Source organism: Porites lutea, chromosome 3, assembly GCF_958299795.1.
Source record: "Porites lutea chromosome 3, jaPorLute2.1, whole genome shotgun sequence".
NCBI classification, from domain to species: Eukaryota; Metazoa; Cnidaria; class Anthozoa; order Scleractinia; family Poritidae; genus Porites; species Porites lutea.
In genome coordinates, this window is record NC_133203.1 from 6,812,235 (window position 1) to 6,835,037 (window position 22,803).

Below are 22,803 nucleotides of genomic sequence, written 5' to 3' on the forward strand. Positions count from 1 at the left end.
AGCACTTGTTCCTTAGTTCAAGGTGTCGTCAGCGAGGCTTTTGAGTCTTCAAAGCCAGTGATGTTTTTAAAAAAGGACTGGAAATTTATTAGCCTCAACTGGGGACTCACGACGGTGTTATGTAGTCTGAATACACTAGCGAACAGCGAGCCCAAATAACCTTACTTGTTTGGACGCCCTTCCCCACCAAATGCCAAAAAATCAGGCTTCCAGTATACAAATATGGAACTGTCTTTCGCCCTCGATTGCCCAGAATAAAATGATACGCATCTTGAAAGTGACACGTTCGTCACGTTCTTGTGTCTCCGACATCAGTCAGTGCAATTTGAAATGCTTTTTCTTGGCGAAGATCTAAAACTATTTTGTGCAAGAACTATACTTGTCACATATTAACCCTTTAAACTGTAATGTCCATATTCAAATTCTCATTTGTTGTCCCTATACATTTCCTATAATAGTAGTTGGGAAAAGTTGTTAAAGAATCTGTGTGATCATGTCCATAATTCTCACGACCACTCCGTTTTCTAAAGCATAGGTATTACAAGTAGAACATTGATGCTGATCAATCTTAGGGCTCAAAGGGCTAAGCACAGACCATCACATGACAAGATCCTCATAACTTTGTTCCTGTGATAAATTTGTGAAAGTTATAACGGTGACTACTTTACTAGTCATGTGTCATTTCCCAATTTCTCAACACCATTTCCATTTTGTAATAGACTGCTCTTTTTCTTTTACATTTTTCATTTTCTTTTGGCCTAAAGCAAGTCCGTTAGTTTTCTTACTAAATTTCGTTTTCCAGACTTCGCAAAGACACTGAAAAGACTGTCAGTTCAAACTACCCAGATCTTTAATTCCTTCCTTATGACAGGTTCTCGTTCTTGTGAAAAATTTGCTTTACTGTGCTTCTTACACTTTGGCGAATCTCTGGGTACCGCCAACAATAAATAAAAGAATTTAATGATGAATTCAAGTAAATCAAGAATATCGACGTAAAATAAGCTTCGAGAAATGAAATTTCAGAAGTGTTTGTCAAATACAATATTCTACTAGGCAAAAAAGGAAGATAACAAGCTAAGAAAACTACAGAGACAAATAAACTATTATAGGCGGATTTTCTTTGTTTGTGTGCCTCTCTTGCTTGGGCCTTTTGAAGCTGATTTTGACCGTATATCTGATTCTGATGATATTTGACAACTTTGTAAATACGAACATACGCAAGGGTTGTCAGAACATATCCTATAACGGAAATAACCGCAGCCAGTGGAAAGCCTTTCAAAAGGAAAATAAATAGGAAGGTAGAGACGCAACTTGTTAACCATAAAGACACCAACACTATTGTAACACGTGTGGGCGTGACAAGCTCCTGATATCGCAGGTGGAGCGAAACAGCGAGAAGTCTATCAAATGCAATGACAATAACATTCAGGAAAGATGCAACGGCGAGGAGATGTATGAAGTATAATAACACAATCAAAACTGTTGGACAAAAGAAGGCTAAGTCGTCTTCACTTGATGCCATCTTCAACATAACGGCACTGATAATAGCGGTCATTAGCTGCGAACACAATCCAAGTGCAAGATCAGAGAAAGCCAGACTTAGGAACAGCTTCTTGACGGTAGCTGGTATCGTTGAGTTGTTCATTAAGGCGCGGATGACTAAAAGATTTCCTAGAGTCGCCACGAGGGAAAATACAGAGTTTAAAACACAGAAACCAAGGGAGAAACTTCTCCTGTGGGAAACCAGTTTAATCCAACCTTCCAGAAATAGAGTGCAGGTCTGTTCAGCCATAGTTTTACTTGTCACAATGTGCATGTATTTGTCGTGGTTAAAACTGATATCTACCTTAATTACCCTCTCCTTTTATTAGCTTTTTTTCACATTGGCCACCTGCTGTAGCGCGTCATATAGCCGGCTCATTAACTAAAGCCCTAGACTTAATGTTATAGGTGGAGTGCAAACAGAAATTTAGTGTTATTGTTGGTATAGATTTTTAAGGGTTGAAACACCGAATCAAATGGTACAAAACAAGGCCAACCCAGAAAACAATGCAAGGGGAAGGTTTTACAACACTAGCATTGAAAACAAAAGAATTAAACACCGCAATATATAGTCCTTTCCATAAAGTTCCAATTACCTCTCTGTCCATAATTGACATGTGAGCTGTTGCCTGCTAAGAAGAACCGTTTGTTTAATTGTAAATGATCGGTTTAGAAAATAGAACTTAAATTTATTCTAAAACGTTGAAATGGCAAGTCTTTCCTCTAAATTTAACCGTCCAGCGAAATTTTGAAACATGATAAAATACAGATGGATTTTGTTTAATTCCATTTTTTTATTCAAAATTTTAAGCATTTTGACGCAATGCTTCAGTTTTAAAACGTTTAGAACCTGTTTCAGTAGTAGTTAGTAAGGTGACGTCCAGTCAGCGAGGCTTTTTAGTCTTGCAAGTCGGTGAGGTTTTTATAAATGGACTGGAGCCTAACATTATGGACTGTATTTGTCTTCCTTCGTCTTTCTTTGAGATTTGTCTCAAATGTAGACTTGCGACGGTTTTTCTGAATTGACTGCCGCAAAGCGAATAACCTTGCTTATTTGTAAACTCTTTTCGAATTCCAATGAGTATATGCGTTTCTCTCTAAAGAGCCTCAACATTGCAACTTCCGCTGTAGGCTTATGACAAGCCGTAGGACGCGTCTTATCTTGTATCCAGATCTTCCACGGCCAAGAGAAAGAGAGACTTCATTTTTTTAATGGAGACATACATGCAGTTGTAAGCAACTACTTTGACTGTCGATTGTTCGGATGGAAATCGATTACAGCTTGAAAAATGGCCATTTTGTCACATTGTTACTTGTTCTTTGCAAGTAATCGGTACAATCACGCCTGTAAGGTTCTTGCGCCATAGCAAACACAGTTTTGTCCATAAAAAGGAGAAAATCCCCTCTTTTCGCTCTAAGAAGTTAGTTGACTAGCACGCCAATTAACCCTAAAAAATATTCATAGGTGCCCTAAAGGAGTCTTCTTTTTCGCAATTCGGAGAGACGAGATCGTGTTTTGAAGAATTCAATTTTAGGTAGATAGTTATTACAAAAATCACCTTGCATCGCAATGTTTAAAATGCTGAATTGAAATTCACTTTTATATGTTAGTCTTTTTCCGCTGTAAGTCCATTACATTTCGTGGAAGTCGTAGACGGAATGAAGTTCAAAGGTGTCTGCTTTCAGGTTCTCTATTGAGCGACCAATTCCAATTGTAGCGGCCAATTTTCTTCCGTCTACAACACCTTTCCTTGGTCTTTGGGCACAGCAAGTCCATTCGCCACTTTTAAAACGATTAGGGCCGAAATATTTCCCTCAATTTTTTCTGGGATTGTTACTCAGGTGGGGAGGCGCCCATCAGCGCGGTCATTTTTGGTCATTTTCCCCTTGTCCCTAGTAACAGTCCCAGAAGTCTTTGCGAAAGTTAACTCGTCCCAGTTTCCTTCTAGAATTGCTCGTTCTCACTAAATTTCGTCTCGTAGACTTCGCATCCTCACGTCATATTCTCGTCCAAACGAAGTATTTTCTTCATTGTGCTTTTTACAATTTGGCGAATCTCTCGGTACCGCCAGCAATAAACAATTGGATTTAATGATGAATTCAGGCAAATTAAGAATATCGACGCATATTTGGCTATGAGAAACGAAATTTCAGAAGTATTAATCAAGTACAATATTACAGAAGGCGAAAAAGGAAGACAACAAACTAGAAAAACAAAATAGACAAATAAAGCATTATAAGCGGACTTCCTGTGTCTGAGTGCCTCCCTTGTTTGTGCATTTTGAAGCTGATTTTGACTGTATATCTGATTCTGGTGATATTTGACGACTTTGTAGATACGAACATATGCCACTGTTGTCAGAAAATACCCTACCAGTAAAATAACTGCAGCTACCATGTCATTGCCCTTCGGAAGGAAAATGAGTATCAAGGCAGTGATAAAACTTGTTGACCATATAGATATCAATACTATAGTGACACGTTTGGACGTGACAAGCTCTTGATATCGCAGATGGAGCGAAACAGCGAGAAGTCTGTCGACTGCAATGGTCGAGAGAGTTAGGAGAGTTGCAGCGCAGAGAAAAAAGAAGAGATATAACCGCAAATTTATAACTGTTGGACAGAGTGACGTTAAGTTGTAATCTTGTTTTGATGCTGTCTTCAGTATCAAGGCATAAATAATGCCGGCTATTAGCTGCGACACCAATCCCACCCCAAGATCAGAGAAAGCCAGACTAAGGAACAGCTTCTTGACGTTGGCTGCTATTGATGAAGCTTTCAATAAGGCGCGAATTACTAAAATATTTCCGAGACTTGTCACGAGAGAAAACGCCAAGTTTGAAACACAGAGAGAAAAGAAGAAAGATTCTCTGTAACGGGCAAGTTGTAGAAATTCTTCCAACATTTGATTGCAGTACTGTTCAGCCATTTTTTATCTTGCCGGTTGTTTTTCAAGCATTTTACCTTAGTCACCCCTTCTCCGTTCCTTTTTTAAAATAGCCGACTAGTTTGACGGTCGATGTTAATGTAGACGGTTTAATATGCCTCAAACGCAGTGTGTATTGTTTGTAGAGTACAGGGTTGTAAGGTCGTTTATTAACATACATAATAAAAACACAACGTTTAAAATGTGCAATACATGGTTCGTGGTTAATCTTCAAGGAAATTTCCTGGCCAGAATACTGATCTGTTCTTTTGAATAAATAAAGTTTCTGTTTTTTTTTTTCAAATTCTGAGCAGGCTTCAGTTTACGTTGTGCGTATAAAACAAAGATAGCAAGGAGGGAAGTTCTCCTGTAGCGAGTTAATTTTAACAAAAAATTCACCGCTTGAGAGCAGCACTGTTCAGACATGGTTTAACTTACCAGTAAAGTTACATGAACTTTTCGTTCGAAAAATATCTACAATAATTATCCCCTCGACCGTATGTTAGCTTCCTTTCAAAATAGCCATCTGCTGTGATGCTTCGTGTTAATATGGACTTTAAGATGCCTCGGCGGCGACGACAACGAGAACTTCAAAAAAGCAATAGGTGGAATAAGGAAAACAACAACTGTGCACGTGCATCACGCTTTTTTGTACATTTCTTTGCCGTCACTGCACGACTACGACGGAAAAGTTTCTAATTTCACCGTTTTATGGAGGACGTAAACAAGCGACGGCTAAATTTTCTTTTTCTTTTTGAACTTAAATATGGTTCTTAGGAATTCGGCTTACAAGGAGGTCACTAGCATTTGACAAAGTAAATGAGTTGGAGTAATCGCGATGAAGATTGTAAGAACGCGAATTCAATTTTCAAGCGACGTTTTCGTGGTCGTCGCCGTCGTGGTAACTTAAACTCGCTAATGTCGATGGTTGGTTAACTTGCTAAGCCTTACACTTAGTGTTTAAAGAGAAGATTTCAACCAGGAATTTTTATTGTTGGTACAATAAATTTTAGGGGTTGTGAAACTAAATCTTTTACAAACAAACCCAGGAAATAAGGGGAAGTTTTTGCGACAAGCAAAACAATTAAATTCGGGAATAGATGGAAAAAAAATTAAACCCCCACCGCAATAGAATATGATCTCTTTTAATCAAGTTATTATTACCGCTCCGTCCATTATTGAGATGTGTTCAGTTTTCGGCTTTTATTGAAGGGTATTCTAGTACAAACTCTTGAATGGTGGGCTCAGCATCAAGTTCGTCCATGACTGGGGGGAAGGTGATTCAGTTGAGGGCAGCGTAGTTAACAACTGTCTCACGCAGAGAGAGCCCGGAGTAGTGTTCCACCCACCTGTCCATTTGTTCTTTGGGGTCTGTAATGGACCCAAAGCTTTCTTGATGCCGTCTTACATGCCTCTGATATTGCCTAAGACTGTGGCTAGCTGTACTTCGTTGCAAAGTTTAAGCCAGTATTCATTGGCACAAGGTCTGGCAGTGCTCTGAGTTAAACTGCGTGCAGCGGGGAGTGCTGTCAGCACTTTCTCACATGGGTTCTTTGTGTATTTTAAGTGGGTTTGTTGTTTGGCTCAATGAGGGGCTCCATGATCGGTAGGCTGGCGTTGAACCAGCTGTGACTAGGCCTGTCCATTCCGCCGAGAGCCGACATGGCCGAAGAGTGGATGGCGTCCCTCAAGAGGTCCCACCTGGAGGTGGCATCCTGACCGTGGGGGGCCTTGAGGGCTTCCTGTACCTTGCTGAGGAATTTGCGCTGATGCTGAGTCAGAAGTGCTTGCAGTGTTTATGCCGGAATGGCCTGGTTTCTTTGTGCGGTGGAGTTGCACACCAGGACATGATCAGTATTGCAGTCGGCGCTGTGGTAACTGCGAGTGGAGAGAACGTTGAGCAGACTGCGTGGTCTGGTGATAAGTAGATAAAGCTGATGCCATCTGTGGGACCGAGGAGGTTTCCATGAAACATAATCTTGCGGCTTTCCTTCAAAGAAGGTGTAGTTTATGCACAGATTGCGCAAGGGGAAGGAGCAGAGTTCCAAAAGTCTTTGTCCATTTTGTTCAAGACAAGAGGGCCAGGCTTGGTGATCAGATCCAACTCTGGTACTGACGCACCATGCAGGCTTTTACGTGTCGTTGAATCTCTCAGCTGAGGATAAGATGTTAGTTCTGGAGACATAGTGTGGGGGTGGAGGGTGGGGAAGCAGCCGTGCGACCTTAAGTTTGACAAGCGTCCCATGATAGCAGCTGAAAACTAATAGAACCTGTTCAGTCCTTAATTCTTAATTTGACAGTCTGTAGTTGTTTTTGTTACTAAAGAAGAGACTTTGCCACTCAATCGTCTGTTACCAAGCAGGTAGAGCCTAAAAATGGAGTAATAATTTTTTTCCACATAGAGCTGCACAGGCATAAGTTGAAACTAAGAATCACCAATTAACATTTCAGTTCTTTTTGCTGGTATTTTGTTATAAAGTAAATTAAATAAGGCAAAAGTAAAAAAGAAATTCGAAGATAAAACGAAGAGGGAGGCGAATAACAGTGACTTGGTAGGTTGCAGTTTACTAAATAGTTAGCTCAAGCAACGACGGCGGCGACAGCAACGAGAACGACAAAAAAGCATTAGGTTTAGAGTCGCAAAACAACAACGTGCATCACTCTTTTTTGTACATATCTTTCCCGTCAGTGCACGACTTAACTTAACTTCATGTTTTGTTGAGGACGTGAACACAAGACAACGACTTCCTTTTTTTTTCTTGAACTTCGATACAGTTTTTTAGAATTCAACTTCAGAAAAAGCTGCTAACATTTAACGAATTGAACAAGATGGAATAAGCGCTATAAAGGTTGCAGTAGCGCCACTTCCTTTTTTAAGTGACGTTTTCGTAGCCGTTGCCGTCTTTGTTGCTTAAGCTGTTTATTTACCCGTGCACGTACACGGAAACTGTATCTTATGGCCAAATTCGTTGTATTGGAGTTAATGTTAATCACAATGCAACGCACTCGCCCAGCTTGGCCCGCAAAAACAAAACTGAGACTGACTCAAGACTGCTCAAGAATAGCGAAGGAAATCGTGATGATGAGTGGTATTTTTGTAGAGGGCAGGAGGCAGACATTGCTTTATTCTTTCAAGAGACAAGAGTAAGAAAGATCAGAAAAATATTTGAAGAAAACTAGTCGACTATTGCCCGAAACAGGGCGATCACAAGCAACGAACCTTGAAAGACATAAACAAACAAAGTGGATCGAAATGCACCAATCACAAGTAAACATTTGTTTCCTCAGAGGTCCGCTAAGATGATTGACGGAACAGAAAAACCCAAAATTCCTTCGAAGTTTGCAAAACACGCAGCCCGATACAACGAATTTGGCTATAAGATCTCCGTAAACGTGCACTTCATCCGAGGGAACAGCACAGTTTCACGGTGCATAATTCTTCAAGCCTTAGCGTATTTGTTTGTTATTACAGGCAGTGTCCAGAGTGTGACCCCAGTGATGATGATGACGAAATGGAAGTCGATACTGAGGACACCACACCCATTTCTCAAGGCCGCCAAAGACGAGTCATCAAAGAACCTACTAAATTCACTCGTGACAAGGGAGAGGTAAGTCAGGTTGCATCGGGAATACATGTTGCAATCTACTTTTATCTTTCTCTGACTCAAGCCTAGCACAATCGGAGTTAACTGCTGGAGACATTAAATGCAATTCTGACTTTAGAGATGGTAGGTGGAGCCACGTGACCATTTGAGTGGAAGCTATTCGGCAGTTCTTTCCTGTGGAATTGATTATTAAGTTGTACAAGGCGATAAATTCTACCATCTCTGTCTGGTCTCGGGCCCGGTCCCCTCTCTTCAGTTCCAACCTAAATTCCCTTCTTTTGAGTAACTCGGGTGACTTGGGATAGTCGCGAAAATGGTAGAAAAGATGTGTGGTCTATTTTTCAGGGCCGTCTTCACGGACGTCTCCGTTATCGGTTCGTAAGGTCCCTAATATATCATGTAAGGAGGACACGTACTGATGTTCTCTCTTCTGCGACATTCCGTTACTACTCTTGGCGAGTTTCGTAGCAGTATACCTTCGGAACTTTTAATCCGTTGTGCGTTTCCTTTCAGTCAAAAAAGCGTAAGCTGAAAAAGTCATTCAAGCGAAAAATGCCCGGAACAGAAGGTGGAGAAGGAGAAGGTGAAACCACTACATCGGACAGTAAAGTAAGTGAGGGCTCTCTGGTCCGTGTAGCCCTGCGCCTCTTCAGGACCTCTATTGTCACTAGTCCCCATATCCTACAGCTTTTATTGTTCTAAGGAGTTGGGGCATTGCCGACCCCTGCATGTTTTTTATCGTGAAACCACTCATTGTTCCGGCAGGAAAAATGCGTTCTTGACCAAGCTTGAGGTCAAGTTTGCTAGATATTGGTCAATTAAAACGCAAAAAAGAACGATGAATACCCAGCCATCCTCATGGAACAAGCTTGGTCAATATTCAAAGGATTAATTACATGGCCAAAAAGAGAAGTTATTATTGCGGGACCAACACCGAGCGTGCAGGAGGGGTTCATCTTTCCCTCTTGCATGGTTACTATCGGTCAGGAAATGGTTAGGGAGAATTATTCTTCAAGGTCAGGCAAGAGTCAGAGAATTTCACTTTGAGTAAGGGAAAATTTAAGTCTTTGAAAGAAGTCAAGAAAAAGTGAAATTTGAAGAGTACAAATTTATTTTTTCAATTCTTTTACACTCCACGTGACTTGCTGAAAGCATAAATGAATCGCGGCGAGGATTGCTGTGAGGGGTGGGGGGAGGGGAGGGTTGAGTCCGTCAAAGACTAATTTCTGAATTTGTTAATTCATTTGGTCAGGGAAACTTGCATTTGTCAGGGAAAAGTCTGGGAATTTCAGAAACCTCTGGCTGTGGCATCCATGGCTCGGATAGCCAATGCGAAGACAGGATTCGCTTCATCTTTCCCGCGCGCAGACTCAGCCATATCTACCCCTATACACTTCTGTCCCTTTAGAAGTACAATGTTTGATACGTGTTCATGTTAAACAGGTTTCTGAGAAAAATTATGCATGTATTTGTGGCCGTTAATCACATCCAACCCAAGATCTGTGATTTATTCTTCACAGAAGCCAAAACTGGAAGAAAGCTCTGCGCCTGCAGCGAAAAGAGGAAGGCGCCCTGGGCGAAGAAGCATAGAACCACCTGAAAAGAAGAAGAAGCCTGAAGACTCTCGCACTGAGTGTTGTGTTTGCAAACAGAGCGGCACCAATTCTAATCTTGTGAGGTATGGTGCGAAGTTCACCATTGTCACCGAGACTATAATGCCCCTTGTTTACCCCTCCCCCCACCCCCCCGCGGAATTTGGCATAACCATTGTCTTCGATTTCTCTTGGGACGACTGTATTACCCAGGAGAAATTATGGTGCATTATGGTCTTGGTGAAGGTGGTGAAGATTTCAACGTTTCTTAAGTCACCGCAGAGCGTAGAAGAGTTATACAGACCTTTCCCCCACCCTGAAATTCCCTCTTCTTTGTTTGTTTGCTTTTATATTTCGTTTTTGTTGTAATATTTTAAAGCTAATGTCAACTTTAACGGTCACATTGTCTACACCCCCCAAGTTCCTCTGCTTTTAAAATCAAATATGGCGGCTTATGTAAAATTATGTAACCTGATCAGTGCCAGGCCTGATCACATTATTTATTTATTTACTCACTTATTTATTCTTTACTACTTTTTACAGATGCGACCAGTGCAAGCTTTGTTATCACTTCCAATGCCTTGATCCTCCGATAAAAGTAAGTTCAGTTTTGAAGGAGCCGTGTCACGAGGATATCGCTTTTTTAGGTCAACTCTGTGCTGAAGTCATTACTTTGTACCTTTGAGGTGGCTTACTACAGTTTTCGGATAAAAACTATCGACTTTTTCAAACTGGAACATTTTTAGTAACTAAAGGCTTCTACTGAACTGTTAATTACTGCAATTGATGTAAATTATCATTTTACCGTCTGTAAGCATTTTATTGCGTTGTGTAACGCGAAGTATAGTGACCTAACTTTTGAGCCCTTTGGTTTGACCATTTAAATGAAATCTCGTCAGCTTTTCTTTCACATGATAGTGTTAGTATTTCACAAAACATAATTTGGAGTTATCTCTATTTTTTGTCTACTGTGTTCTAGGGAGGAAAGAGCTCCTTTTCGTTAAGACTTATCTGTTTCCAAAATGTAATGCTGTTCGTTTTGAATATCAGAAAGTCGTCCAGAATAGCCCAAAGGGGCCATGGCCTAAAACTCCAGCTTATTCGTATGCATGTACAGTACGTAAACTTAAAGGTAAACGAAGTTCTTTTTTATTTTTATTTTGCAGGCCAACCCCAAGACGCGAGGGTACCTGTGGTTCTGCATAGAATGTGACGAATCGGTAAGTGATTGAGAACTTTGGATAACACGAGGAGGAATATTTCGTACGATAACCGTGGGGGGGGGGGGGGGGGGGTGGGGCGGGGGAGTACTCCCTTATATTTAGCTTATAGGTATGTGCCGCTCCAAAGGGTACGGGTTTTACGCCGTTTTGTTCGGAAAACGGGTATAGACTTTGCCTATTTTGGTCTGAATTCGGGTATGGTTTTCGTGGGAATCACGTGAACGTATATGTCGTTTCAATTCCACATGAATAAGAAAAAAAGAGTAACATGCGAATTCGAGGTGGATTTTAAGAAATCTTTTTCTTGGCGTTCTAATCAACGTATAGTCAACTTTCGCCTTGCGGACACCGCTGAAACTGCCGCTTCTAAGCCCTGGTCTTATACATCTTCGTAGAGGGTTTTAGGAGGGGGCCGGTGAGAGGGGGGGGGGGGGGGCGGGGCCGGGGGGGGGGTCTAAAAAATTACTGAGGAGTTCTTTGTTGTGGTGGTTTGCTGTTTGTTGGTTAAAACCCATTAGCGTTACCATTTAACTATCACTACTACTATACAGAGAGTCTTTACACTTTGGCATGTTGATTTTATTTGTTAGGAAGAGGAAAGCGACGAAGATGTAGATGTAGAGGAGATGAGTACAGCTGACACTAAAACAGAAAAATATGACAATGAAACAAAGCAGAAAAACAGTGAAAAGAATGAAAAGAAAGGGGATGAAGGAAAAGACGAAGGAGACAAAAGTGTAAAGAAAGACAAGAAAAAGAAAGAGGAAGAAGTTGAAGATCAGAACAAAGCGTTAGAAAAAGACATGCAAACAAATGTAAATATAGCCATTAAAGAGAAAGAAAAAGGAAAGGAAGAATTTGCGAAAGCAGACCAGTCCAAGAAGATGGACAGAGGTAAAAAGAAAGTAGACTCGAGAAAAACAGAAGATGTAGAAAGATCAAGCAAAGAGCCAAAAAAACAAGATGAAACGAAAGTAGAGGAGGAAAAATTGAAACTAGGCAAGGATGTAAAGAAGGCAGATAAAGACAAGGGGAAAGGCGACGGAAATGCAAAGAAAGCAGACGTAGAACGAGAAGAGGTGACAAGGGCAGAGAAACAAGAGCAAGGTGGTGTGAACAGAGGAGATAAAGAGGAAGAGAGACAAGGAAAAGGAAACAGAGCAGATGAGAAGGAAGAGAAAGCATGTGATATGACAAAGGAAGAAAAAGAGAAACAAGAGGACGCAAAGCAGGCAGGTAATGAGAAGGGGAAAGCAGATTCAAAGAAAGCAGATGAGCAGGAAGAAAAATATGTTGAGAAAGTAATCGAGGAGAAACGAGAAAACGCAGCAAGGGCACAAAAAACAAAAGAAAATGCTAAGAAATCTGATAAGGAGAAAGGGAAGGATGATGTTAAGAAAGTAGATAAAGAGAAAGAAGAACGTGAAAATGTTAAGGGAGCAGATAGGGACAAAGAGAAACCACAAGATGTAACAATAAAGGCAGAAAAGGAGAAGGAAAGAAATGCGAAGAAAGCAGACAATGTAAAAAAAGAGCAAGGAGCGAACACAGCAAAAGTAGAAAATGAGAAGCCAGAAGATGCACCAAAGGCAGCGAGGGATAAACGTGAAAAAGATGTAACGAAAACAGATAAAGAGGAGAAACTGAGGAAAGATACAAAGAAGACAGTGGGAGACAAAGAGAAACAACAAAAAGACGAGGATGGTGATGATGAAAATGCCTCATTAACAAGTTTGGTGCGGAAGGGAAAGAAAGCGAAGGCGTAAAGGATCGTGATTGATTTTGGACAAGTGATTTTACTGTTTTGTTACGTTTTTTAAGAAATATAGGTTGGCCTCATTTATATATTTCTTCAAGCTACCCTATTCGCCACTTATAAATGAGGAGGGAACAAGAGCCGAACTGTGCCCCGCAATTGGATCGTTACTGGGAAAGCGCCGGTCAGTTATCAGAGAGGTTAAGCATCACGTTTAGACGGCAAACGCGAATTTGTACCACGTGACCAAGTTTCCCCTTTACCTGTCCTTTACTGTTCATTATTTCTGCACATAAATTAGTAGTTTCACGCAATTTTTTATCCATAAGAATTGTTTTGAGCTCTTTTTATCCGCTCATTGCTATTTTGAGAAGTTCTCAACTTGAATCTGACGTTTGCCGTTTGCCGTTTGCGACGTGAAACATCCTAATTTCACGCGCTTGCGTTATGGAGTAGGTAAACACAACACAAAAATTTTCTTTTTTCTTTTTCTAAACTTTAATACGGTCCTTTCGGATTCAGCCCCAGAAAATTTCGCCAACATTTGACAAACTAAGTGAAATTAAATAAGATCGATTAAGTTTGAAACAGTGCGAATTCACCTTTTAAGTGAATTTTCGGTTTGTTGTCATCCAGAAATTTTGCTACATTGGGAACATGACGACTTTGCGAAAGTTAACTCGACCCAGTCTCCTTCTAAAGCGCATTTTACATCACATCTCTTGATTCAGGAATTCTCACGGTTCAAAGTGCTGAGGGAATTTCTTGCTGCAAAATGTTGACAGAGCAAAAAAAATAATCAACTTCCTTTCCCCGCATCTCTTGCTGTCCGGAGTATTTAACTCGAAGATTCAGATTTATCATCGAACAAAGCACGGTATATTGAAAGAGAGATCGCCGAACGATTATTTTATATTGAACTTAGCCTTCAGAGCGCCGTGAACTGTTGGTAATTGAAAAATTGAAATTAATTCTTAGTAATTTATGAGCTAGTCTGTGCTGGATTTCCGTCTTTGTTTCGTTTCGTACCCTTTTAATGAAAAATAAACAAATGAATAAGTAAATATATGATGATTTACAAGTAGCAGATCCACATAGAAGATCTTTGTCTTTTTCTTTTTTACCTGTAATTGATTGTTTTCAGCAATTAAAAAATGATTGATTATCCATTAAACTCAACGCGATTTTTATAGGCTCTTTAGTACGAATCTTAATAATTAGAAACTGACCTACTAGGCGTGCACCGCACTTTTTATAGAGGGGATGTAGACCCGTAACCCGGGGGTACTCAACGAAGTTTTATACGGGGAAGCTCCGCCCAGACGTCCAGCCCCGTACACTTCTATACTATTTTTGACAGAAGCGGTACGCTTTCCTTATACTTTATATTGACAAATGGTACCCATTTAACACACGTTGATGGTTTAGTTGCTGTATATGTTACTGGTGGTCAGTTTAAAACTTTGCATCCCTTTTAACTGGTGTACATACACTGTCTTTTAAATAAAAATAAATGAAGAACTGTCTAGCAACATTGCTGCAAAACGAGTTGACTACAATGTTGCGCGTTTACCACCCACGAATCAACCTGTCCTGCGGCAAATTAGGTAGTTGCAGGTTGCGAGAAGTTGTTGAAAAATTATAGAAGAGCGAAGACTGTAGTTCTGTACATGTTGGTAGATGTTGTGCGTGTTACCGGTCCGAACGTGACGTAACTCCCGAGATGGCGTATATGTAACTCCAGCGCAGAATACAGAAGAATACAGAAGTCTGTATTCACGCATCAGCCCACCACCTGATTTGTTACAAAACAGGTTTGAACGTGGGTGGTAAAACGTGCGATGCGAACATTGCTTTGCAACTGGTTTTGCAGCAATGTTGTCGTTGTTTGTGTTTTTTTTTTACCCCTTTTACCGTACCATAAAGGTGATGTTACACGGGACGATTCGCAACGACAATTTTTAGCGCAACACATCGTTGCAATGTTGAAACAATGCTGCAACCATCCAAAACAATATCACAACAATGTTGTAACGATGTATTGCGCTAAAAATCGTCGTTGCGATATGTCCCGTGTAACATCAGCTTAAGTTTCTGTGACAACACCTTCTCAACTGGAATTTTCGGGTTGTTTGTTTGCACAAGACTGCCAAGAAATGTACCAAAAAATTGTGATGCGCGTACAGAGTTGTTGTTTTTCACAGTCGAGTCGTTATCATCACCGTTGTCAGTTATAAAGTCCCTAAACTTGACACCGTTCGCAGGGTTTTTACTTTTTTTTTCCCTAAAACCTTTTCTATCCCAAAGCTTATTAATAATCATAAAGAAAAAACAAAAGAAATTAATGTTTAATGAGTGTCTTTATATCTGATAAAGACACGGCTAAAACTTAAGTTTAATTTTTTAGACCAAAATAACCCCTAATCTAAATATTAGTGCAAGAATGAGTTGATCTACATCAGGTCGAGAGTTTTTAAACCTGATAATACACTCCTGCTCGTTTTTTAACTAGTGTATGAAAAGCAAAGCTAATACAATCTTCACTGCCAAAACGCACATGGCACCTTGACATTTCCAACGAAAATATAGTTTACACAAATTTAAGGAAGATTATGTGTCAGATAAGCCTATTTTCAGCTTTGTTTCAATGCATTTCCTTTTGAGGGTTTTTTTAACCTTGAAAAAGGCTAGCCATATTAAAACCGCACAGGAACTCATGAAGAAGACTTTATAGAAGCTACATGAACAAGAAAAGTTGTCTTTTTGCTGGGGAAATCTCACTAGGGTAACCCGACTGAATTTGCTGCTTAAAACCAGCGTGTCTCCAGATAAATACCAGAAAATCGCACCATGTAAGGGAAGCCTAGACAGTCTCTGGATTCTACTCCGTGGATTCCTGATTCCTGATTCCTGATTCCAGGTACCAAATTCCGGCTTATTTGTCATTCGAACAATCGTTAGTGGGATTCCGGATTCATTGAGCTGTATTCCGGATTCCAAAGCCGTAGGATTTCAAATTCCACAAGCAAGAATTTCCCAGATTCCTTGGACGAAGAAAACGAACAAAAGAAGCATAGCTTACGTTGTGGATACACGAGCCATTTTACTCGTGTGTAAATGACTCTTTTTTAGCCTCAGGCAAGCAAGTTTTTGTTTGTAACCGATTTTCGCAATGTGAAATCATTGTGCCGGGCGTGGCATGCTCTGACCGGGAAGTCTGGGGGCTATCTATCATAATGCTCTCTCCCAGGCTCCTATAACTCGCGGCCAACATGGTGGATCGCTGAACGAAGATTGGCAAAAGTTTCAAACTTTTAAAGAACTTTATTCCGGACCCAAGTCTACCCATTAAAAGCGGAACATACAATTGAAAAAGGTGCATTTAGGACCGCGAAAGAGTATGAAACTTCAAAAGTTTCAAGCGGGTGGAGGAACGACGCAGCATTCTCAAAATTTGTTTTCCAGTCGGCATGTGTTCATGTTCAGCTTTAATAGTTCCAGAGAGACAACTACCTACCTGGGTGTACGTGCGAGGTTAAGGTAAGAGAATTAAAATTACACATAACTAGCAAAGGAAAAGGCCAAACGAATGCATATTGTCCAACTAAATGCAGTTTGCTTGACAAAATCATGTGCCTATGGTCCGGGCTTTGGTCTTGACTCATAACACCCCGGGCGTGAAAGGTGAGTAGTACTCCCATAAGTTTCGGATAGGTGTGTGTCGTCCAGGGTCCTAAACCCTGACGCTACCCTATTTGAGGCCCAGACTCGAAAAATGACAACCCATACAAGGAAAAACAAATGCTTAGCTACTATTTCTCATACTATATGGCAGCACTACAAGCTTAATTTTATTGTGATCTGGGTTCTTTTACGTCCCACAAGAACCAGATTAGTGAAAGTGCTGTGAGATGGGTCCCACAGTTTCTCTTCCTTACCCAAGAAGACTAGAAAGTCTAACCGTTTGCAGATGTCATTACAAAAGCAGCAATTTGTCTGGTCTCGCCAGGGTTTGAACTTCCAACCTAGCTAACCAGGTGATCAAAAATGATACCCGATTTAAGGCTCCTGACCCTTAAAAACCATACCCTATGGGGAGGCTTATACCCCATATTTGGAAGCACCACCCCCTCCCCCCAGGCTCAAAATACTTACCATAACCACTTACCACTCACCAGTAGTTTGTGTTTAGTTACCTGAAAGGTTTTTGAAGAGCACTCTTTATGACTGTTTATTCTTTCTCCATTAAATGTCCATTTTATAAAGGTTAAGACAGGATCACAAAGAAAGCAAAGATCTCTTCAACACAACTTAGGAATGCAAATATAGCACAAGTAAGTTTACTTTATTTCTTCACTAAACATATACCCATATGTGTTTGCTATAACCTGTTTATTTCTTTTAATTAATTCTGTCCTTAAAATTTCGTCTAATTCCTCACCACAACAAACAAAAGTGATCCACAACAGCAGTTACTTATTGTAAACATGCAAACAACATGTTAAGAGTGCCCCGCCCTAACCTGCGAACCCAGATGAATGTCCAGTGTTTGGGCAGCAAGAAGCAACAATCACAAATACTTCACTGAAAGTAACAGTGCTAACTTTTCTAGTGCAAAATGGTAAAATGAAGCTTTGCGGGAAGTCTATATTATGAGAATATGCGAAAAAACTTTAAGTCAAATCTCTCATTTGTAGTCGTCCTCATCCTTGAATCTAAAGTTCTCTAATTTGAGATCTCACTTCAAGTTTGAAGTTTATTGTTTTGCCACAATACAAATGAATTACTTAAATATAAGAAGCTAACCGTGAGGAAGCCCAAGGAATAGGCTTCCTCAAATAATTATTATCGCAAAGTATCAGCGGAAGTATACATGTCAAATAAAATTATGGCAGAGCTACGTAACACTAAACATTACAACATATTAGATATTTGTATGAAGCTTAGTTACGTTAAAAAATGCAAAGCGAAAAGTGGCAAAATTTAAATGGAGAGGCAAAGAAAATAACTTTTGGTATGGAAATGCTTTTAGTTTACAGAAAAAGGACGCAATGCTTGTTGCGTTTTCAATTTCAACACTAAGAGAGTTAAAGAACTTAGGACCTTGGAAACAGATAGAAAACTTTCCTAAATTAATCCTGCAATGGAGTAACTAAGAGACCCCCAATCTTCTTGTGTTATAAGAATGCACACCTGACTATGGGAGATATGGGCAGAAAATTAGGCGTCTTGTTGCCCCTTTACCAACCAGATACTCCAATTTAGCCGAATGTACCTGATATGATCTTCCCATTGTTTTTAAACTCTATTTTATTTTTTTTCAATAATGGCTCAAGCCTTTGAGAACAGAATTTTCACCTTTATGCATGCTAGATGTATATATGGTACACGCTACAATTTACATGCGCGCGCTTCATTTAGCATCTAATAACAATAACATATTGCAACGGTTTTCTCAACACTGAAGAAGGGTTATACAACCACCCTTCTTTAAATATATTTATGACTTTTTTTTGATAATTTGTAAGAATATCATCCTATAAGCTGTATATACATTGAACCGTCTTCAGCTCTTGATGGATCAGATTGAATTGATACGCATCCTGATACGCATACAATTTTCGTGCTTCAGCTGGAAGTAAAGCACTTGCTACCAGGGTTTGTGTTTTAAAGTTTTAGATTTTTAGAATTTTTATAACTTTTGTCATTGAATCATAACTTCAGGTTAAGGTATTTTTAATAAATAATAATAGATATAATAATTATTATTATATCTTAGCTAATTCATATTCATAGCAATTAGTAATTTAAATCTTTAAAATTTTGTATTTTAATTTCTACCTTAATTTTACCCGTGGGATATCTGTAGTAGCCATATAGCTAAGCATATTTACCACGTAAAGTAAAGTGCCTAGGTCTATCTCTATCCTGAAAATGTTATGGTCTGCGAGAAAGACGAACATATGCCACGGTTGTCATAACATATTCTACGGTGCAAATTACTGCGACTACCTTTTCATCGCTTTTCGGAAGAAGAATGTCAAAGTATAAAACAAAGAAAGCAAGGGAGGAAGTTCTCCTGTAGCGAGGAAATTTTAACAAAAAATTCACCGCTTGAGTGCACTACTGTTCAGCCATGGTTTAACTTACCAGTAAATTTACATGAACTTTTTTGTTCGATGAATATGTACATTAATTACTCTCTGCGTTTATTAGCTTCTGTTAAAACAGCCATCTGCTGTAACGTTTCGTGTTAATGTCGATGGTTAGTTAACCTATTAAGCCTCAGACTCAGTGTTTAGAGAGTAGAATTCAACCTGGAATTTGTATTGTTGGTATAAATTTTAAGGCTTGTGAGACTAAATCATTTGCAGACAAGGTCAACGCAGGAAATTTAAGGGGAAGGTTTTGCGACAATTTTTATTTGGGTCGAAGTTGTCTTTGTTTCTCTATTCAGAGACAGCAATTCCGATGGTAAAGAGACAAATATTGTTCCTATTACGCCTTTCTTCAGTCTTTGGGCACAGCAATTCCATTGCTTCGTTGCTTAGAACTTCTCAATTGTGTTAAGGCTTAGCCTCCCTCGCAGGCGTGGAAGGCTAGTTAAGGCTTGGATTTTTTAAGATAGAGAACCCCTAGCAGAGTTTTAAGACATCACGCTTGCACCTCGTAAGAATAAGTTCGTTTTAGTCGTGAAACTGAGAAGAATTAACCTTTAACGTGTATAATAGAAAAAAATGTCATATACAGTCACGTGATTTCCTGCTTCTGATGACGCCACAAAACGTGTTCCTTCAAATGGGGTACATTAAAAGATAAAGTTGAAAAGCTCATCAAATGAATGTAAACGTGAAAAGGAACCTGCTTGCCAGGTTTCACAAAGATGAGAGGAATCTTTCTCCCTGCATGGAATCAAAACCCCCTGAATTCGTGGTTGAGTCAAGCCTTTAAAAATACACATGAGTACGCATTACGCTCTAAAATAAAACTACTTCATTGGTACTTATATATAATGTCGCGGGTCTTCAATTTCTCGTTTTTCGCGATTGTGGAAAAATCGCGAAATTAAGGACCCGCAAATGAAAATCCCCGCGAAATTTAATACCCGTATAGAAAATTCAAATCACAGAAAGAAAAAAAACATTTAATAACTACACTTTACTAACATACACTTTGCCTGATATATGTGTTGACAAATACCGACAAGTTACTGATCTGTTGGTTTACTGGTACGTTCCATTCCGTGACTTTGTTCTTCTGAAATAACGTTAATATGCATTTTGCTTGTTTCATTTTATGTTGATATTTCAAAATGTTCAGAAGATTGAAAACTAAATTCAAGTTGAGAACGCTTGAATCGCGAAATTTAATGCCCTTTTTCATATTTGCCTAATGAAATCGCGAAAATAGAACCCCGCGAAATACTGTCTTGCCAAAATCGCGAAATTAAGTACCATTATGGTATTCTGAGCTTGAGGTCTTTTCTTATGTCATGTTCTCGTCCATGGAAAATAATTTTTTCACTGTGTTTTTAACAATTTCGCGAATCTCTCGGTACCGCCAGCAGTAAAGGAGGGGATTTAATGATGAATTCAGGCAAATCAAGAAAATCGACACACCTTGAGCTACGAGAAACGAAATTTCAGAAGTATTTGTCAAATACAATATTGTAGAAGGCAAAAAAGGAAGATAACAGGCTAGAAAAACAAGATAGACAAATAAAGCGTTATAGGCGGACTTCTTTTGTCGGAGTACCTCCCTTTTTTGTTCAACTTGAAGCTGATTTTGACTGTATATCTGATTCTGATGATATTTGACAACTTTGTAAATACGAACATAAGCCACTGTTGTCAGAACATATCCTATCAGTGAAATAACCGCAGCTGACATTTCATTGCTTTCCGGAAGGAGAATGTATAGGAAGGCAGTGATACAACTTGTTAACCATAAAGATATCAACAATATGGTAACACGTTTGGGTGTGATAAGCTCCTGATATCGCAGGTGGAGGGAAATGGCGAGAAGTCTGTCAACAGCAATAGTAGTGACAGTTAGGAAAGATGCAGTGCCGAGAAGGAACAAAACATAGCTATAAACATTTAAAACTGCTGGACAGAATGGCGTTAAGTTGTAGTCTCCTTTTGATGCCATAGTCAACATCACAGCAGAGATGATACCCGCCATTAGCTGCGACAACAATCCTACAGCAAGATCAGAAATAGCCAGATTTAGGAACAGCTTCTTGACGATGATTGGTATCGATGAGGTCTTTACAAGGGCACGAATAAGTAAAATATTCCCAAGCGTCGCCACTAAGGAAAACACGAAGTTGAAAAGACAGAAAACCAGCATGAAAGCTTTTTGAAAGTTTACAAGTTGTACAAAATCACCAAGCTTCGCACTGCAGAATTGTTCATTCATGGTTAACCTACCAGATGGCATGTCTTTTTAGATAGTAATCTAAACCACACCAGTCCTTTATTGCTCACCCTATTGTTACAATACTTATCAACATTTTGCATATTAACGCGTATATTTTATATTTCCTTTTTTCGTCGACTTGACGTTTAACGTTATAACGTAGACACATGTTTGGCTACAGTTCTACTCAAACTTTGTTTGTTGATGTAATTTGTTAGAGTTTATAAGAGAAAATCATTATCATTTTCATCATTCCCGTGATAAAGGCGCAAATTTGTATTGCTTTATTCAATAGATACCACAAATGCAAAAAAAACCCTGCTACATAAATGCTCCCCATACATCAAGAACCAATTATCTCCCCACATTTCTATCATTGAAAATGATCAGTTTCCATCCCAGTGTGAACTGTTGTTTATATTAAAAAAGGGCTGTTTGGTCTCCAAATTAAAAATTATTTTCACCCCCTTGCAAAATTGCATAAGCCTAAAACACAGTAAGGGTAATATTAAAATTGAAATTCTATTTTAAATTTTAAAACAATTTAACGCCAACCTTTTCTTGACGTAATTTCGACGTCTTGTGAACATCTGTACCTAAACTAAACGTTTCAAAGTGAGTGCGTTATAGTTGGTCAGCGTAGTGAACTCTGGCTTATTGGACATGCAATCGGCATATGAGACTTTTGTGAGCGCAGACCCAGTACGTGGCCATACTGTCAATGAGAATTGTAGTCAACGACCACGGCCGTTTTAGCGCTAGAAAGCGAATAACATTGATCACTTTGATATAATTTCCGTAAGCGATACTAGACAACTCATATAACTGATGTTGTTGCTCAGCTTGTTGGTCTTTTAATCAATTGCCTCTTCATTGGCTGGTTCGAGGTAAAATTTCTCTCGCAACACGACCAATCACAGGCACTACCCAGATCAGGGTAGTGACGCGTCATCAGTATGGAATTTCTGCGCTCGTTTCTTAGACGTAATTTCGCGGGTAAATCACTGGAGGCGTCGCGAAATGTCGGATGTTTTCTCAGGCTATTAAGAAAGATTGTTGAGATTCAGAATTTTTTTGGGAGGGAGGGACGTGGGGGGGGGGGGGGGGGGGGTGGGAATGTGAGTTTATCTCTAACTTTCTTCTTAGGTACAAACTCATCGACGGCCGACCAGAAGACGTCTTCCCAGTTGGATAAAGATATGTTTGTGTCAGCATTAGGCAGTAAAACACTGTAGGGAATATGTTCCAAAGTTTTCTTGAGGTCAATGAGATTAGCCTTTTTGAAGTCATAATAATATTTAGGCCAAGGAGTTGGAGGGTAGAAGTCCACGTTGATGGTAAAAGTGACATTTAAATGATCGAAGTGGACAAGACCGTAAGGATTCAACGAGCAATTCAGAAAAATCAAGAATATTGAGGCCTATTTTAGTACAAAAAGGGAAATCTCCGAACGGTTTACCGAGTATAATATTGCGGAGGGCAGATAATGTAACACCTGTTTCGTAGTTTAATGTGACGTCAGCGAGGGTTTTGCGTTTTCAAAGCCGGTGAGGTTTCTGGAAAGGACTTGAACCTAATAGTTTGGGCCTTTCTCATCAGTCAGTGGAATTTGAAATGCTTTTTCTTTGTGCATGAATTATACTTGTCACATATTAATCCTTTAAATTGTAATCTCTATATTTACATTCCCATTTGTTGTCCCTGTACATTTCCTATAATAGTAGTTGGGAGAAGTTGT

The 22,803-nt window shown here is 39.5% G+C and overlaps 2 protein-coding genes and 1 long non-coding RNA gene across 3 annotated transcripts; 2 read left to right on the forward strand and 1 right to left on the reverse strand.

Moving 5' to 3' along the window:
- The first annotated feature begins 8,590 nt into the window (after positions 1 to 8,590).
- Positions 8,591 to 12,973, forward strand: LOC140930307 (uncharacterized). The gene is made up of 5 exons (XM_073379984.1): positions 8,591 to 8,682; positions 9,594 to 9,751; positions 10,209 to 10,263; positions 10,832 to 10,885; positions 11,479 to 12,973. Exons 1-5 carry the CDS (start codon positions 8,626 to 8,628, stop codon positions 12,652 to 12,654), a joined length of 1,500 nt encoding a protein of 499 aa, XP_073236085.1. The 5' UTR covers positions 8,591 to 8,625; the 3' UTR covers positions 12,655 to 12,973.
- Positions 12,974 to 15,917: 2,944 nt separating this feature from the next.
- On the forward strand, positions 15,918 to 22,478 carry LOC140929308 (uncharacterized). The gene is made up of 3 exons (XR_012164713.1): positions 15,918 to 16,184; positions 16,911 to 16,978; positions 22,212 to 22,478. It is a non-coding gene; the product is annotated as an uncharacterized lncRNA (long non-coding RNA).
- Positions 20,130 to 21,065, reverse strand: LOC140929907 (melanocortin receptor 4-like). The gene has a single exon (XM_073379599.1). It carries the CDS (start codon positions 21,063 to 21,065, stop codon positions 20,130 to 20,132), a length of 936 nt encoding a protein of 311 aa, XP_073235700.1.
- Positions 22,479 to 22,803: the final 325 nt, after the last annotated feature.